Genomic DNA, 19,407 nt, shown 5'->3' with positions numbered 1-19,407 from the left:
TTAAAGGCAGTAACAAAAAAATCCACTATATTGAGAATGTTTTCAAATAACTACTATGGGATACTTAAAAATGATAATTTCCAGCTTACACAGAGAAAGGAGGTCATCAGACTTGAATCCTTGACTCTTGTCCCATCCATTTCTCAACTTAAGAGCACCCACCTTGACCTCTCGCCCTCCTGCCCCAGGTAGGTAAATATTTCCTACTTCCTTCCATATTATAATTCCTACCCTCTCAAATGTCTCTGAAAAACTCCTCTATCAACTGATCCTCCTTCTCTCAGATTTTCATTCTGGTACTTTCACACCAAATTTCTACCTCCCCCACAAAAGTTTTAAGATGTTATCTTCTCCTTTTCCCTTCCCTGCCAAAGGGTAGTCTACACTTCACCTCTCCCATTCTCCTCTTAATAAAAATTACAATTTGGCTTCTGCCCTGATCACACACACTTCTGAAACTTCCCCAAAAGAGATTACCCAGGAACTCCTACTAACCAAATGCCATCTCCAAAGCACTGGAGACTGCTGACCATCAACCACACTTCATTACTTAATCCAGTACCCCCATGTTTCTGGCAGATTCTTAGTCCTACCTCACTCACTAATCTATCTTTGTGTCACTTTTTCGAAAGACCTTGTTCTCTGTCCAACCCTTAAAAGTTGTGTAGGTCAGGATTTGTTCACTCTTCCATATCTTCCATTCCCCTCTTGGATGTCTATCTTCTTAGAGGTTTGTTCTTTCCAGTCCATAAATTCAACTACCACCTTTAACTGTGGCCTGTTCCACCTATAATCCCATTGTCACAGGTAAGAACCTATGCTTCAGCTCATCTTGCAGAAACCTCAACCGAAAAGATCAAAGATCACTCATTACCTCATCACACCTCATTCCTTCCCCACGTGTCATCTTCTTCAAATTTCATCTTGAAAGCACTTCTTGATTTTGGCATTTCCTCAGCCACCCTCACTGCCCCATCTGAGTTCAGAATCACCCAGCCTGCCCCTCTGGTATGATCTCTGCATTGCTAGAATTATCCGTCACTCTGTACTTGAAAAACCTCTACTGGTTTTCTATAGCCTAAAAACAAAATCTAAATGTTCTGACATAGGCCACAGTGCCTCACAATAAAACCACAACTAACTCACCTCATCAATTCTGCTCCTGCCACTTTCAGAGTTTCACTCACAATGAACATCTCGTTCCCCACACACATCATGCTCTTCTCCAAGCTGTTCTGATTAAAATGCTTTCCTCCTTTTCTTCTTTAATCTGAAAAACTCCTACTTCCTAAAACCCAACTCACATGACCAAATTCTAAAGACCCCTTCTGTATGAAGATTTCCCCAAACCACTCTTGGGCAGAATCGGATACACCCTATTCATGTTCCCACAGCATTTGTTTCATAGTTCCACTACGTATTTATCTGTTCGCACATCTAACTTGTACATGAACTGCGAGTTAGTTCAGTGGCAGGGACAGCACATAGCCCAAGGCTGATTATATGCTAACGGCTCCTTTAGCTTCTTTCAGATGTTCTCACTAATGAGCGCAACCCTGTGCCTAAGATGTGTTTTTATTTTCATAGATTTTTTTTAACTCTCTTGTGTACATGCTGATCAAATATATCACAAGCTCCTTGAAGACAGGTGTGTAAGATGTTAGTAAACATCATTCATTGTTTGATCGATCAAATAGCCAAACAGCAAGGAAATGCAATTGCTACAGATCGTATTCTACTGGGTTTTAGATATAGCAAGTATTTGGGTTCCTGAACATACTCAGCATTTCCCAACCATGTTCTGGCCTCTACCACTTTCTGGTCTTTCAAAGTCTCCCTTCACTGACGCCTATTAAGGCATTCCTAGCTCAAATCCCACCTCTTCCATTTAGCATTTTAGATCACACATCAACTCCTATCATATCTGACTCTATCACATATATAATGGTGATTAAATACTGAATTGTATTTCAGTTACTTGCATGTATTTTTTCCTTTTAATTATTGCTTCTCAGACATTAAATTTTCTTTAATGGAAAAAGTATCATGCCAATTTTAACAGTTCTGCAGCTTACTTTGAAATAATGCAGCTATATAAATTGAATATAGAGACAAACCTAAATTTATTACAGACACATGTACTCTTTCTCAGAAAATAGGAGCAAGGCATTTTACCATAAATTTAAACAGCGTACCTTTTTATTTACAGTAAAGCCAATCGAAACAGCTACAAAAGGAAACCTTTAAAAAAAAAACACACACACATATATACAAATTTACCAAGATAAAATTATTTTCAATAAACATGTTTTTTCATAATGTAATTGACTACATAACTTTTCATATGAATAGTCTCACCCCTCCTCCCACAGAACAGTGTGTATAGTACGCAGCCCTCTGTGTAAATAGGGGGAATATGGGGAGAGATGGTGCATATACATACATACAGGATGCTTCTAGCTTCTACAGGCATGAAACATCTCTGAAAGAATTCACAAGAAACTGGTAACAGTGGCCACCTCCAGAGATGGGTCCTGAGAAACTGCGGTCAGAAGTGGGAAGGACACTTTGCACTGCATGACATTTTATATCTTTGGAATGTCAAATGCAACAAATATAATTGTTCATGATTAAAAAGTCTCTTTTCTTTGGTCATTTCTCCCATAGTCAGGACCTATAAACACAGATATCAAATTGTACAGAATGAACTGTCACTTGTCTTTAATACCAAACTTGGGAGTTTCACATGTGAAAAGTAAACCGTTAGGCACGGCTTTTGCTATGGCTGCAGGACAGTCTGAACACACAGGCTGTAATTTCTGACTCAAGAGTCAAGATGCACAAAATAAGAAAATGTGTTCAACTACTGAAAATAAAAAGGTTAATATTTAATAGTTTTCATTTTAACAAAAATGGGATCATAGTATACACTCTGTATTAGAATCTTCTCTATGTTATGTCATGAGCATCTTTCCACATTAACACTCCACATATAGATTCTAGATCTTCGTTTTACAGACTTTAACAATTCTGTACTAGTAAAGATATGTAGAGCTACACGGCAACTTCAAATGTAACATTTATGTGTAATCCCAACAAACCAGGCTACCCATTTTAACTGTCACCGGCAATTCCCTCAGGCTTTCTTTTAGTGCTAATATACTGAGCTACATACTTTGTGCCAGGCACTACACTAAGTTCTTATATAAAAGTATTACTCACTGAATCCCATGAACAAACAGTTCTAAGAGGCAGGTACAATTAAGATGTCCATTTTACACATTAAAAAACAACAACGGAGGCTTAGAAAGATTAAATAACTTGCCTAAGGTCACAAAGCCTATAAAAGCATCTGGAATCAAGCCCAAGTCTGTTGATCTTAAAAGCCCATGCTCTTTTTAATAGTTTTTTCTCCCGGACTGAACCTACTCTATATAGACAACATTCTATGTGACCCCCAAAATTGACTCCATTAGTTCCTTAATCTCAAAGCAGCACTGTTGCTTGCTTACATTTTTATATGGCTCCACCAGTGAGAAAAAAAATGGTGAACAGGGCCCCTCGCTGCAAAAGTCCATGGCATGAATATTTCATCATCTCTTCCATATCTAATGAAAATTCTGCATAATACACTTCACTCTACAAATTATACAATTCTCTAAAGTATCTAGGTCCATTCAGTTAGTATACAAACAAGTAATTACAATATTAACATTTTAAAACATACCTATGTACAAAATTCGTTGTTCCATCAATAGGGTCAATGATCCATGTAGGGCTGTCAGTTAAGACACTTTTTTCCCCAGCTGCCACAGATTCCTCACCAATGAAACTAAAAGCAAGGACAAATTCCAAATCTTGACACTGCTTTCAACAATTTTCAAACCTAAACATTTCCTTAGATTCAGAGTCACTTTAATACATAACAAAAGTCCATATACCACTTTCCTATTGTTGTTCCTTCTTCCTTCAGACTGATAAAGTGAGAAAACTTTACTTCCCCCAGAGCAAAGTTATGTGAAAAATAAAACTCAAAATTCTCAAATGCAATACCAGGGTAAATAAAGGCACTCACATGTGTGTATGCACACACATTTGTTGCAAATGAGAACTAAGGAAATGTGGTTTTTAAAAATAACTCCACAAATTCTCTCATGCTCTTCTCTTTAAGAGGTAGAACCTAACACCCCTTGCCTTGAGTGTGAATTTGAACTGAGTGACTCTCTTCTAACCAAGAGTCAAAGCAGAAGTTACAATATACAACTGTGAAGACTCATTCATAAAAATGGTACTGTGGTTTCCATCTTATTTACTCTATTTCTCCCTCTGTCCCTTTCCTTTTCTTGCCCCAGGGGAAGCCAGCCACCATGTTAAGAGCTGCTCTATGGAGAGGCCCACATGGAGAAGAAATGAGGGGAGCTGCTAGCAGAAAACCCATGAGGAACTGAAGTCACCAACAATCACATAAGTGAACTTATCCTTCAGCCCTAAAATGCTACAGCCCTGACCAGCAGTTTGACTATAACTTTATGAGACCCCGACCAGAACCATGCAGCCAAGCTACTCTCATATTCCTGACCCTTGAAAACTCTAAGATAATAAATGTTTGTTGTCTAGAGCTGCAAAGTTTTTAGGATAATTAGCTATTCAGCAATAGACAACATAGAGAACATTAAATAAGTCAATGAGAAAGCAAATTACCCACCAAAATTACTGTGTCTACATGCCTTCCTAAAACATGCTATGCAATAAATCTCAGGTGAATTTTGTAAATGGTGTCTGAGTTCATTGGTTTTCTTTTTATTTCTTTTATTCATTTTCTTTCTTTTATTCAATACTGAACTATCCTATAATCAGTATGATTTTCTTTCATCCCCTTTTCACTTAGCTGTAAACCTTTTTACTAAGAGGAAGTATATTTAGCCACAGCTTTAAACATTTTTTCTTCTCAATGGCTAAAATATCAGGAACAGATAATGGCATGACCAAGAAATAGAAAATCAGGGGCACCTGGGTGGCTCAGTTGGTTAAGCCTCCAACTCTTGATTTCAGCTCAGGTTATGATCTCAGGGTCGTGAGCTCGAGCCCTGTGTCAGGCTCTGTGCTCAGCGGGGAGTCTGCTTGAGATTCTCTCTCCCTCCCCCTCCACCCACCCCCACCGTGTGCACTCGCTCTCTCTAAAATAAATAAATCTTTAAAAAAAAAAAGTAGAGAATGACAATGTTAAAACTTTAAAAGGATGACAATGTTTCTGCTATATGTCTCTGTAAGACAGCCCTGATTGTAGTGTTTTCTCTCAAACTCGTTAAAGTTACCAACACTCTAACACATAAAAAAGTTTGCAATATAGAGAATAAAACTTCTAAATCATAACTGTGGCAGACATTTGTCATATTAGCTTCCCAGCATCCAAACACTCCTCTTACTATGAAGGAATCCAAATACCTCCTGTTTGTTCCCTCCTGGCAGCTTGAGCTTGGGCAAGCAACCGGAGTTCAGCAAGACATTCCTGCTCAGGATCTGTAATCTTGAGATAATGAGGCTAAGATATCCAAAGCCAGCAGCCATGAAGCTACGACCGGTGGCATCTGAAGCAATGGCTCCTGGGCACCGGTAGCACTGCCTTCCTGACTTCTGCCTATGCCCTGCTCTCAGGGCTCCTGAGCTGCCCAACACTCTCCAAATATATTCCTTTTCAGCTTAAGTTAACTAAAGTCAATTTCTGTGTCTAGAATCAAAATTTGTCTAGTACATTGACTCTAACCTAAGTTTCAATTTATCATGTGAAACTAAAATAAAAAATACCTGTGAGATGGATACTTCTCCTTTATGGAAGATATAAGCATTTTTTCAATTTTTTGGTCAGTAGCAGTTACCAAATCAGCTGGAGAACTTTTAATCATGACATTCATTTCACTTTTTATAGCTTCACGAACCACCTAAAAAGATTTTTTGATAAGCAAACAGAAAAGGCATATATCATTTTAAATCAAACTAAAAGATGAACTATAGAAGTGGTTTAAATCATTCAATCTGTCTGAAATGATGTTCTTAAAAATGTCTTACCACAATGTATATAAAATACACTTACAGTGGTTATGACATTCTAGGTACAAAATCATAGAATCTTACATCCTATTTTAAATTCACATTTGTCATTAAAAAGGTTTAACGACATAAGAGTATTGACTCCATTGAAAATGTTTAGTAAAATGAAAACAAATACAAATTAATCAAAATGCATGTGTTATTTCACAGGACAACCACACGCTGTCCACATCCATCACATCATGGCTGACAAGATTTCAGTTCATACCTCTCCAGCTTCTCTTGCTAGGGTTACTGCATAATCCATGCATTCCTGCCAAGGATCAGCCATCTTCTGAACAGATTTAACACAAGTCAGGACAAAGCAATTAAAAATCTCTAAGTCTTAATTACAGAATAGTTCAGAAAAACATTTCGATTAGCACAATACTTTCATTCAGGAAATGAATCACATGTACAAAATCACAAATGTAATTGCCCTCTTCTTGGTGTTAGAGTTCAATGTTTTTCAAGATTCACTGGTAAGTCCATTAAAAAATATTCTTACCTAAACCAGTTCTAGTGTAGAAACATTTACATAACAAACAACAAAAAAAACACTCTATAAAAGTGTTTTCCAAAGTGCCCATAACATAACGTTTTAAAAAACAACTCGGGGTGCCTGGGTGGCTCAGTCGTTAAGCGTCTGACTTTGGCTCAGGTCGTGAACCCAGTGTCCTGGGATCGAGCCCCGCATCGGGCTCCCTGCTCAGTAGGAAGCCTGCTTCTCCCTCTCCCACTTCCCCTCCTTGTGTTCCCTCTCTTGCTGTGTCTCTCTCTGTCAAATAAATAAATAAAATCTTAAAAAACAACAACAACACTTGATTGGGGGATGGAGAAGAAAGGACACATAAGTATTTTAAAAGATAGGTGCATGTTTGGGTAGAGAATAAAGTGAAAATAAAAGAACATTGGGAATGCTGAAATTAAAGAAGCTTTGAAAGGAAGGCACAGAAGGTATATACTCAATTCTGATGTTAAAGTCCTCTGGTCTTTCTATTATGACATGTGAGGAAAAGAATATTCCAGGACTAAAAAAATAATAAATTTCCCAGAAAAAAAACGTATTTTTGTCTTTTGAACTGTCCAGCTTTCCACTGACTTCTGAAGAGAATACCAAAATAACTCACCACTGGCTTGACCACACTCTAAAATCGGAACCTAGGACAGTGAAGCTTTGCAAGTGGTCAGAAAAATGTGGCATCATTTATAAAGCAACCCAAAGGATGCCTGGGTGGCTCAGTTGGTTAAGCATCTGCCCTCGGCTCAGGTCATGATCCCAGAGTCCTGGGATCCAGTATCGGGCTCCTTGCTCAGCACGGAGCTTGCTTCTCCCTCTGCCTGCCGCTTCTCCCTGTTAGTGCTCTCTCCTCTCTGACAAATAAATAAAATCTTTAAAAAATAAAATATAAAGCAACCCCAATTTTGTCACTTTTATAATTGAGAATAACTGACACAGTTTCACCTTAAAGATTACTCAGAATTACCTACCACGGTGCTCACAGTGTAGGAAAGAGGAAAGGAGGAGAGGGCAAAGGGCAGAAACAGTGAGGTGTTTCTGCTGGTAGTTGCCCCCCTTTTTTTTTTCCTAAGATTTTTTTTTTTTAATGTAAAAGGGAAGCCACTTTTCAAGTTACAGAAGTCACTGCTTAGAGTATCTCAAGAATTGTTTCCAAATTCTTTTTTCTTTTTCCATTCTTACTCCATTCCTCTCTTCCAGGCTTACCAGAACTAGATTAACAGAACAGTGCATCTGCTTTGTTGCCAGAAACTTCGCTCAAGCCTCTCATATCTCTGCCTTCTAACAGCACCTGCACAGATATAACTCCTACCAATTCTTCAATGCCCATTTCAAAAGCTACCCCTTCTAGGGATTCTCCATCCAGAATTCATTATTTGTTTAATCATCTGACAGCTATCTGCTAAATACCTATGATACACTGTGCACTGCATCATAGTAAGGAAAACAGGCCCAGTTCACTTACTTGCTAGTGGGGAGTCAGATATTAATAATAAAATCAGACTACATGCAAAATCACAAATGTAACAAAGCCTAAGTAGAAGTACAATGAGAGAACCATGTAACAGAAGAGCTTTAACCTGGCCTTAGGTATCAGATAAGGTTGCCCTGACAACATGATTAAACCAAGATCTGAAGGACAAGTGAATAGGCATTAACTAACTCAACTGCAGGATGTAAGTGAAGAGTAACTAAAAGGCCTAAGTGTGACAGCTAGGAGATCAAGGGATGAGACTGGGGAGATAGTAGGCATCATCCCAGCAGGGCCTTAAAGGTAAGATTCTGACTGAGAGCCATGAAGAATCATTTCACCACCGCTACAGAAGAGGACAGACTGGAGGCTGGAGGGAGGAGTGGAGAGTGGGTGCTGGGCAGACTGGACTGGAGATTTAGATTTAGGATGCAGTAGTCCACAGGAGACCCGAACGTTGGCTTAGACCTAGGAGAGTGGAGGGGGAGGTGTTTATAGAGAAGTTTAGAGAATGGAGAGATACTTGCTTTAGGAGGTAAAGTTGGGGGGCATTTAGCAATAATTTGGATATGGATATGAGAGGAAGAGTTCAATGATGCCCAGATTTCCCACTTTTAGCAACTGAATGGATAATAGTGACATTCACTGAAACGGGCAGTAACAGAAAAGAGTCAATTTGGAGATCTGGATAGGGGGTGGAGAGATCAAAAGTTTAATTAGTAGAGGATGAGAAGCCTTCGTGAAACCAAAAGGAGATGTCAATTAGGCAGCTGAACTACGGACCCCGAGCTCACAGAAGAGATATGACCTGCAGATATAAATACTACGTAAGTCACCTGAGTAGGCAACGACTGAGTCCTGGGCCTGAATAACATTCCTAAGGAAGGTATACACAGTGAAAAGCTGGGAGGACGCCTTGGCCTGGAAGAGCCAATAAAGCTCCTGCATGACACTTAGGGCACTCAGGAATGTCTTCCTTACGTTTTGATCATTTGTGTAGGTGCCTTATATTCATAACTACTTTGAGCATATTTCTTGATGGAAATGAGCATATTCTATTCACCTTCACTTTCCTAAAGACAAACGCCCGAAACATTCCCAACTGTTTCTGTCCCGGTCACAGCCTTCCTGACAGTGGGAACCATGCCACCTTCCTGTCACCTGTCCCCAGCAGGGCGACTGAAGACAACATGAGATGAGGGGCTCAAACTGGGACTGCATGACCCTGGAAATACGCCAGGTCTGAGCTTCCTTGGAATCAGTAAAAATGAAAAAGAGAAAATTATTCTACATCAGCTGCCACAAGGGTTTAGAGAGAACGCGGGGGCGAAACCGCTACACGACGCGGGGCCTGTTGCCGGTGTCACTCGGCGGCCGGCTAAGAATAACACCGCAGGGATAAAGGGGCCCCGGCTGCGGCCTCGGACCCTGCGCTCCCACCCACTCCGGCCGCGGGCGCGGAAGGCCGCCCGCAGCACCCAGGCCCGCACCTCCGACCCAGACGGCCCGACAGCCCACATGAAGTCGCAGGAATGCAGGACTTACCTCAACTTGGGGTCCGCTAGACTCACCAGGTTACCAGCGGGATCTGTGCCGGGGTTCTTCCTGAGAAAGCGAGAAATCTCCCCGACAGGAAGTCCCGCCCCTGCAGCCCCGCCCACGTGGGCGTGACTCCCTCGGGCCGGCCGCCCTGAGCGCGCCCGTGGGAGGCACCTGCCCCACCCGGCCCCGCGGGCCTGAGTAGGCGTTGGAGATTTGGCCTCTCTTTAGTTCTGGTTTCAACTTCCTTTCTGCAGCCTGCGCAAGAACTTGAGAAATTAGCTTTTTGGTTCTTCATTGTCAGTTATCTTAGAATAATCTTGCTAGGGCGCCTGAGGGGCTCAGTCGGTTAAACATCTGCCTTCAGCTCATGATCCCCAGAGTCCTGGGAGAGAGTCCTGCATCAGGCTCCCTACTCCTCAGGGAGCCTGCTTCTCCCTCTGCCTCCTTCCCTGCCTCTCTCTCATGAATAAAGAAAATCTTTAAAAAATAATCTTGCCAACTGCATAGCGACTAGTGTTGATCTAACCAAATAAAATTTTCCAGGCATTTGCAGAAATGTCACCAGAGTCCTCTTTAAGTCTCCTTTAAATGAACATGGTCCCACTACTTTGGCAAAGCTGCTATAACTAAAATCAACATAAGCAATGTTAAGTCAGAAGATCAAATCTTATTCCTTATTCAAATTAAAATCACTTAACACTTCCCACCTCAAATGAGCAGGAAGTCCTTTTTCCATGGCCCTCAGCTGCTACCTCACAATTGTTCTCAAGTAACCGGAGGGTTTGCAGTCCAAAGAGACCGTTCGACTTCCAAATGCCTGAAAATGAAATGAGGAATCCTGTAGTGTACAGGAAAGTCTAGCGCGAAGATCCGGTTTTGGCAGTGTTGCAAACTGGTCCCACACAATCCAAAATATTTTTATTCAGTGCTGTGAGTTTAGAGGGCTGCAGAGGTCTCAGTACCTGGTATATTGCTCTTGGCTTCCCAAAGGGACAATTTTTAAAGCTACATCAGATCTACAGCCATTGTTCCCAGTACCAAAGGTTATCTGTTGTTCCAAGGTCGTTGGGGGTTAGAGAGGGGTCAGATTCCAGCATCAGCCACACACTATGCCAGGACAAAATCTGCTTCCTGATGTGGCACGCAGGTCACCATTCCAGACTTCCCTGAAGGAACATTCCTCTTCTGAGTCTTTGAGATATCCTTTCCTACCAGCTGACTTCCATCAGTGAGAAAGGTTCTAATTATGCTAAACTTCAAAATAGGAAAGCGGTGAGATCCAATGCCCTTGAAACCTTCCCAGACACCTGACTATACAAAGAGGGGGTGGTTTGGGGGAAGAAGGTCCCTTATCAAGCCACAAAGTGCTTAGGTCACATATCTGCAAGAGCAGTAAGTGCCCAATTGTCCTGTATTTGAATAAAGAGGGACCACCGTGGTGATTCCTTTCCCAGGAATCTTGGGTATCTTAACTCTACTTAAATGTCTGGAGCTGATTTCTTTTAGATGGCAACTCTTTTCACTGGAAAAAAAAAAAATTCCACATACCAAGACTTTATTATTTAGTGGACTTTGATTTTAAAATAAAAATTTAACACAATGTGCAGGTCCTCAGGAATGGAGTCTCCAGGATACCTAACAAGATTTTATGTTTTGACCTAACAGATTAGAATTGCAGATAGAATTTTTATTCTTGGAACAATGTATCATAGAATCACCCCCTCTTGAGGGTTGGAAAGAAACTATTAAAAAGTGTCTTACCTCTCTATCTTTGGATCTTTTGTCTAACCAATCCTGGCTATGTAAAATGATTGGTGTGAACTCAAGCAATCAGACAACATGCTTTATGCCTCATTCTTAAAAAAAGGAATAACTTGAGGGGCACCTAGGCGGCTCAGTCGTTAAGCGTCTGCCTTCAGCTCAGGTCACGATCCCAGCGTCCTGGGATCGAGCCTCGCATCGGGCCCCAGGCTCAGCGGGAAGCCTGCTTCTCCCTCTCCCCCTGCTTGTGTTCCATCTCTCACTGTCTGTCAAATAATCTTTAAAAACAAAACAAAATAACGAGTAACTTCATCCCCAACCAAATTAGACAAATTTTACCATGTAAAAATCTGTCTTCCATGATACATCTATAAGAGAAAATATATTCCTACTTCCATCATGCACATTCAGCTGCTTTTAAGGTTACAGATCATTCAAATATGTATAGAGTAAGAATAGAGTTTACTAGGTGTTAAGTATTGCTGAGGGCCTTAATATTAGCTCATTTAACCTTCACAACTATCATCATACTATCATTATCCCCAATTTCCATATCAATTTAGGCCTAGAGAGGTTAGGTAACTTGACCAATGTCCCCCAGCTGGTGACAGAACTAGAAGTGCAGGCCCAAGCATTATCTGGTTCTAGAGTATATGATCTTGACCTTTATAGATATTGGTGATTAATTCAGTGTTTATTAAGAACCAACTTTATTCAAGGCATTGAGGTAAACACTGTAGGGAATTAAAAATAGTATTTGGGGGCACCTGGGTGGCTCAGTCGTTAAGCGTCTGCCTTCAGTTCAGGTCACGATCCCGGGGTCCTGGGATCGAGCCCCGCATCGCGCTCCTTGCTCTGCGGGAAGCCTGATTCTCCCTCTCCTACTCCTCCTGCTTGTGTTCCCTCTCTCGCTGTGTCTCTGTCAAATAAGTAAATAAAATCTTAAAAAAATAAATAAAATAAAAATAGTATTTGGTCCCTCAAGAAGCCCTTATTTTTGTTGTTGCAGCTGTGGGCTATTATTCCCCATCAACCTGAACCTTCTTCACTTTGTCCCATCACCCTGCCTATGGTGTTAGGTTCTAGCGTTTTATGCCAGAACCACACACTTAAAGAATTGAGCAAGATCTTAAACCTCAGTTGAGTATCCTCATTTTACAGATTTGAAAAATGAAATGCAGAGAAAGGTCTTACTCGAAGTCACAAGGTTAATGATCAAATGTAACTAGAAAGGCAATTTGTCTCCTGATCAATAATGTTCAGGGGCACCTGGCTGGTTCTGTCGTTAAGCGTCTGCCTTCGGCCCAGGTCAAGATCCCAGGGTCCTGGGATTGAGCCCCGCGTTGGGCTCCCTGCTCGGCGGGGAGCCTGCTTCTCCCTCTCCTCCCCACTTGTGCTCTCGCTATCTGACTCTCTTTCAAATAAATAAAATCTTAAAAAATAAAGTATGTTCATGAAAATGTACGAAGTTAAATTTGTATAAGCTTAACTATAAACTCTTAAGTGGAGATTTCTGTTTAAAGGAGTCAGTAAAATATTCCATGTAGGCAATTATTTTATAAAGTGAGTAACAACCATCTACCACCATGCCAACCAGGTTTTTTATAAATCTTGATATTCATATACTGGGTTTGGTGAAATTAGAAAAAAAACTGTGGTTGTCCTATTAGCTGGCAAATTAAAAATTCCCTAATACTATGGGTAAGACAGTGAATATCACTAAGAAGAAAACGTTCAAAGTTTTAGGCTCCATACAGAGTTATAAGATTCATACTTCAAACCAATAGATATTTCAGGGTCAAAAGTTTAACCTATGATAAAATAGCAGCAGCTAACAGTGAGTATGGACTATGTGCCAGGTACTGTTCTAAGTAAGTACACTGAAGTATGATCTCTTAATTCTGTGGAATTCTGAACATGAGAGACTCCATTTTGAAGCTTCATTTTCCTTTCTAACTAGTGAATTCTTGAACTGGGCCAAAAGTGGCAACTTTTTTACAAGGAGTTGCTAAACAGAACAACTGGCATTAGGACCATAAAACTGTTGGTATGAGCTTTATGAAGACAGAATAGTTAACTAAAACATACTAAGATTAGTTTCGTTTGATAGCACCAACTAAAGTCAGAGTAATCAAAAGCAGCTCAGCTAACAGGGTTTTATTTTTCTCTATCAAAATATTACCCCAATTCTTTCTCAGAATAACCTCTCGTCTTCCCCACATGAGTGGGACACTTTTCCAGTTGCTAACACAATCTGTGCTCTCTGAATTGCAATTCGGAGACCCCAAATAAAAGGCCTTTGTTTCTTATTCGTTTTCGCCTCCTTTTCTTGGTTGACAATTCCCACAACAATTTGACAGAGTTCACATTACCTCCATTTTTTTTTTTTGAGACAGGGAAACTAGACTATAGGAAGATTCATTTGCCTACAACTACAGGGTAAGAAAATGTCAGAAGCAGAATTATTTAGAGAGATATTTCTCATTACTGATGCCCATACTATCTTTGGAGAAGAGTGCAAACTCAAACTAGATACTAAAATTGCCACTGATCATTCAAAAGTGGTATAAAACAAGCACACTAGTCCTCTGGGGCCTAAGTTAGTGCTTTAGCCCTTTGAGTAAGCACATAGGAAATGTGCTAGACATGGGGAGTATCAAAATGAATATTGTTTATATTAATATACTATTTATATATTATGATTGTAGTTCTCATGTTCAAGGATTTATAGCAAAACAGAATATGACCGGAACACAAATAGTTGTAAAACAAGCCAAGTTGGCTAAATATGAAATATAAAAAAAAAATTGAGAATTTAGAGAAAATTTCACTTACAAGTTGTTAAGTGGGATTAGCAAAAGCTTCATGGCAAGGCTGACACTTGAGCCAGGCCTGCAGAAGTAGTCAGAATTTAGAGGCGGCCCGCCCCTCAGGTTGTAGGAACAGTGTGAACAGAGGCATATTCATGAGATACCAAGTCATCCGGCTTGAATGGAGCAAAGGCTGTGTGTAAAGAAGTGGGAGTGGAGATACAAGTGGAAAGTGAGAACGAAGTCAGATAGTAATAAAGAAATGGCTCACTAAGGAATACAGACTTTATTCAAAAGGCAAAAAAGCTTGTAGCAGGGAAGATACATAATCAAAGTTAGATTTTAGGAAGATTAATCTGACAGTGATTGGAGAGTGGACAGAGGGGACAAAAGCCAGTTAAAGGTTTAGGGAAGCAATAATACAGGGCAGAAAAAAGTGGTATTACTGGAAATGAAGAGATTGATGAAAAGCTATTACAGGAAATTTTCTGTAGGAAATAACTGGACTATAAAGGAGAGAATGAAGAAAGAAAGGAGCAAAGGGGGAAGAGATGACCCTGTGTTTCAGGATAAATGGTAATGTCTTTAGTGACACATGTGCTAGACAAGAGGAAGTACAGTTATGAGAGCAGAGGCTACATTTAAGACCAAAAAAAAAAAGACATTGATTCTGACGAGCCAATGAGAGATCCAAGTAGGAATTTACATATTCATTCACTGTGTGAGCATTTACTGACTGCCTATTACATGGAGAGCCCTTCCATAAACACTTGGGATATATCACAGTCACTAAAGGATTATTTATTGCTCTTTCCTGTTTATGAGACCATAATAAAGTGTCATATTCAAATTCAACTCTATAAAACAGTTCCAAACCAACACAGTTGAAAAGTGGTTTCCTTCCTCTGAATGTCTGCACATTTAACTGTCTGTACTACTCATGGGGTATTTGCCACTCCCCTAGTGTCAGGTTTTCAATTAGATCATAAGTATATTGAAAACAGGCATCATTTTAGATATTCTTTGAATCTCCCACAGTACCTCATTCAGAGTAGGAATTCAGTAGTCCTTTAATTGTTAGGGATTTCTGTCTCCTTTTATCTTCTATGATAAGGATACATATTTTCTTAGCCTTGTAGAACAGAAAGGAACAGTAACATTTCACATCCAAAACACATGACCACTGTAAAAGGAGCCACAGAAGCTAAGTCGGTCTTGGACTGTGAAAAAGAGCTGAATAATGGCAAGGGCTAAGAAACTAGCGTCCCATTTTTGGTAGCAACTTTACAAACAGTAAGAGGCAGCACAGAAATGTTAGCAAAGGAGCACCCAAACAACAAACCCAGAGCAGGAACTAAGACACCCAATAAAGGCACCTCTAGGTTAACTATTTTTAGAAACATTCTGAAAGTCAAATAAATCCCTACAGACATTAAAACTCAGAGTTCTAATTATTCTCTCCAAGAAGTTTGCTTTTTCAGGTATTTTATACTTGACTATTCCAAATGATAAGTATAAAAAGGTATATATAATTTTAGAAACAGGAATATGAAATGTGAAATGAAATGATAACCCTAACATCCTACTGTATATATAAGAACTGGCAAACATCGGGGCACCTGGGTGGCTCAGTCGGTTAAGCGTTTGCCTTCGGCTTGAGTCATGATCTCAGGGTCTGGGATTAAGCCCCATGTTGGGCTCCCTGCTCAGCGGGGAGCCTGCTTCTCCCTCTCCTTCTGCCTCTGCCACTTCCCCCTGCTTGTATTCTCTGTCAAATAAAAATCTTAAAAAAAAAAAAAAAATTGGCAAACATCAATATCAAGGCCAGTAACACTAAAGTGCAAGTTATCTAAATGACCAAATGATATCTCCTTCTAGAAGCAGAACAAAGAAATAGACCTCACTCCTCCTGGGCATGCACAGGTCATTACAAATCCAAAAGCCTATGTTGTGCGTCCTGTGATGCCAAAAGCTGTGTCAAAAGAAATCCATAAAATGGCATAAGAAAAAAATTGTGTAACTGCCCCCGAGAATTATTGGCAAAGGTCTCTTTCACACTGCAATTCAATACTGCAACCAAACGCACATCAGTAGAATAAGCATTTAGGACATTTGAATCAATATGCATTGATACCTTGAAAAGACAGTCTTTTAAGCACTTTAAAGTTATTTCTTGAGTCTTGCCTACCTTCAGAATCCCATAGCGTCAAATTTGTCATTCCATCTTCATCTGTCGCAAGGTTTCTGATTAGGTTTTTGTCACATTCACCACTTGCAGCAGTTTAAGATCTTCTAATTGCAAGAAGAGATAGCTGGAGTTTGGCCAATCTTCTCCATAACTTGATCTTACAATGACAGTTTCTTCAGTCTTTATGAAAAATAGCATTTCAGTCTTTTATATATTCAGAACACTGAGAAATGACTTCCTTGCTTCTCCCAGAGTCACAAATGACAAAAGCAGGGCAATAACAAGTTTGCTAATCGTTTTGAAAGTTTAAATAAATCACATATGCAAAACCATTAAAAAAACTAAAGAACATTCTTCATACAGGTTAAAGTGACAGTCTGAGGTTGTTAGGTAAGTTGTTTTTGCTTTACCAAAGTCTAGTAGGAGGGACTATCGTGCTTTTCAAAATACGAAGCTATCTGGTGAGTAACAACTTATTTAACCTGTAGTTATGAGAATGTAAAAGCCATAGCAGAAACCTCCACTCTTTCCTCCGGACTTCTCATTTCTGCTAATGAAGAAACAGCCTCCCATTTACCTGAATTTAAAACCTTAGTGTCATTTTTGAAATTCTCTTTCTTCCTAAGGAAAACCCACACTAAAAGCAGTCACATCCAAAAATCTAAAAGAGATATTGGGGAGGCCTATAAATAAGTATTACTATTTTATTCATTCAAGTCAAAATCAAAATATTTACTGAACATATTTGCTGGGGCACTGAGCTAGGAGCTGGGTATACAATGGTAATCAATTCAGATGCGGTCTCTGCCCTCTTGGAGCTTAGTCCGTAACCGCTTATTGTCTCTTAGAAAACTGCAGTGCTCAGGGGTACCTGGGTGGCTCAGTCAGTTAAGCATCGGACCTTGATCTCAGCTCAGGTCTTGATCTTGTGGTTGTGAGTTCGAGCCCCTACTTAAAACAAACAAACAAACAAAAACTGCAGTTCTCATAGATCAGCCTTGTAGCATCCTTAGGCTGATAATAGTTTTCCTACAACTCTAAAGAGTGATTGTTACCAGGCAAAAACTGAAACTGTTTTTGATGTCCTTAAGTGGTAAAAAGAAATTTCCTGGATGATTACCAGATAAGCTTGGAAACCTAGGGAAAGCAGATGGCTGGATCCATGGCCAAAGGTACAACCTAGTTACAGGGCCAACACTCCTGGACATTTGGATGGCAACACAGTGGAGCATAGGAAGGCCACTGGCACTAATTCTAATCTCTTACTCCTTCCTAAAACACTACTCCCTATTCACATTCAATTAACCCACCTTAGGTCATATGCCTGTGTATTATGAGAAATAAGGAAAATATCAGGCTTTTTTGGATTTCAAGCCACAGACTCACAAACCCTCTTGTATTTCCCAAACAAGATGCTAGGCCAAAAAAAATAAAATTTTAAAAAGAAAAGAAAACTGAGCCTATACATCTAGTAGTCTCCAAACATACAACCATTTCAGCGGATCCTTCATGTAATCATGACACAATCTGCATCAAATGCAACTCTGATGGTTAGGTATTAAGTATTTTAGATTATAAAATATTTGCCCCCTTTTTGACAAATTGTCAAACCAATTTCTATTGGACATTTTTATAGGTTTTTAAATATTCCATTTATATAGGCTAATCTTTCAAATGCAAGAGATTCTGTATTTTGTACCTCGTTTCCTTGTACCACATTGGGAAAAACATGACACATTGTACCAATATTGAAAACAGGGAACGGAACTAATGTTTCTGCAGTACCTCAGTTAAATTCCCAGGGAACTTGCCTCATTTACAATGACAAAACAAAACAGACATAAAACAAGAACTTTATGAACCCCAAACTATTTTTACACTTGTATGACTAAATATCTTAATTCGTAATTTTTGTTTCCCAGGTCAAGGGTGTGAAGTATATAAATTTTGTCCCCCTTTCTATCAACAACCTTTCCCTTTCCTCACATTCTCCAAGCCTTCTCCTCTCCTTACTTGAAAACAGCCAGGAATAAAACCTGACAAATCTGGGAGAAAGCTGATACTCCTATCATTTGCATGTATTTACTGGCTGATTACATTTAAACTGAGGTTTATATCATAGTGGTATTACAAATACTTACCTAAATGTAACACACCCTCCCCCCCACCCATTTTTTTGGTTTCTACTTAGAATTCTAATTGTCTGTAAGCAGGTGGAAAGATACTAGGGTTGGGTGGGGCAGTCAAACCCTAAAATTTCATTAAGCATCCTCAACTGAAAGCCCTAAAAGCAAGCCTGAGAAAATTGTCTGATTTCAAAGTAGTTTAGAAATGAGAAGCTAGAGAGACTTTCTTACCCACGATCTTGTTCTCTAGGTGACTGCTCATGCTGGAACCCCTGGTCCCTACAGTCTGAGGATGCTGGTGCCTGTGTGTCTCCTCTAGACTAGTTTGCTACACTACCTGGGACCTGATCTAACTTACCACTGCTTTGCCTGTTGACATGAGTCTGTCCCTCCATGCTGCTTTGTCTTTTCTCTGTCTAATCACTGACAAGACCTCTTCTTCATTCTCCCTGGGTGTAACTCAATTTCTGCCCATCTTACCTCCCCTCTTCTCAACCCCCATTGCTGTTTTTCCTGGTATATTTAACTGTAGCTCAATCCATGAGGCATGTGTTCATCACCTACTTTATGTAAGTATTTATGACAGATGCTAAGGTCTGTATTAAAACTTTCTGGCATCTAGGAATATATTTAAGGATTATTTCTACTTCTGGCCTTGTAGTTTCTAATAAAAGAACCACTGGAACATCTATATTTACTGCCTATCTACTCATTTGGCACTTGCTACACAGCTTTGTATTATAAGTATGCATATATCTCATTATATCCACCATGGCAATTACAATCAAATTCTTCTATTTAGTAGGTACTCAAATAATTACCTTAATAAATGAACATATAAGTAGCTGACAGAAGTCAGAAGTTATCTCCATTCCTTGCATGAAAATATGAAGAGATGAACA

At 39.7% G+C, this 19,407-nt stretch overlaps 1 protein-coding gene and 1 long non-coding RNA gene across 5 annotated transcripts in view; one reads left to right on the top strand and one right to left on the bottom strand.

Moving 5' to 3' along the window:
- LOC118541225 (uncharacterized) overlaps positions 1-4,773 on the top strand; it is an 81,606-nt gene extending 76,833 nt beyond the window's left edge. Inside the window, exon 5 of the long non-coding RNA XR_013447817.1 lies at positions 4,353-4,773. This is a non-coding gene — a long non-coding RNA (uncharacterized LOC118541225). The remainder of the gene's footprint in view (positions 1-4,352) is intronic.
- IMPA1 (inositol monophosphatase 1) overlaps positions 1-9,752 on the bottom strand; it is a 47,279-nt gene extending 37,527 nt beyond the window's left edge. For 2 of the 4 annotated variants that reach the window (XM_078072280.1, XM_036100804.2), the window contains exons 1-5: positions 9,624-9,751; positions 6,317-6,382; positions 5,806-5,939; positions 3,728-3,832; positions 2,196-2,241 (exon numbers count right to left, since the gene is read on the bottom strand). In XM_078072280.1, coding sequence (XP_077928406.1) covers positions 2,196-2,241; positions 3,728-3,832; positions 5,806-5,939; positions 6,317-6,379 — 348 coding nt within the window. In that variant the 5' untranslated portion in view covers positions 6,380-6,382; positions 9,624-9,751. Of the gene's footprint in view, positions 1-2,195; positions 2,242-3,727; positions 3,833-5,805; positions 5,940-6,316; positions 6,383-9,623 lie in introns of all 4 variants that reach the window. The other 2 variants (XM_078072278.1, XM_078072279.1) reach the window with 2 other exon arrangements.
- Between the last annotated feature and the right edge of the window lie 9,655 nt (positions 9,753-19,407).

The sequence above is a fragment of the Halichoerus grypus genome, chromosome 5 (assembly GCF_964656455.1).
Source record: "Halichoerus grypus chromosome 5, mHalGry1.hap1.1, whole genome shotgun sequence".
NCBI classification, from domain to species: Eukaryota; Metazoa; Chordata; class Mammalia; order Carnivora; family Phocidae; genus Halichoerus; species Halichoerus grypus.
This window is presented reverse-complemented; position numbering and strand designations above follow the sequence as displayed.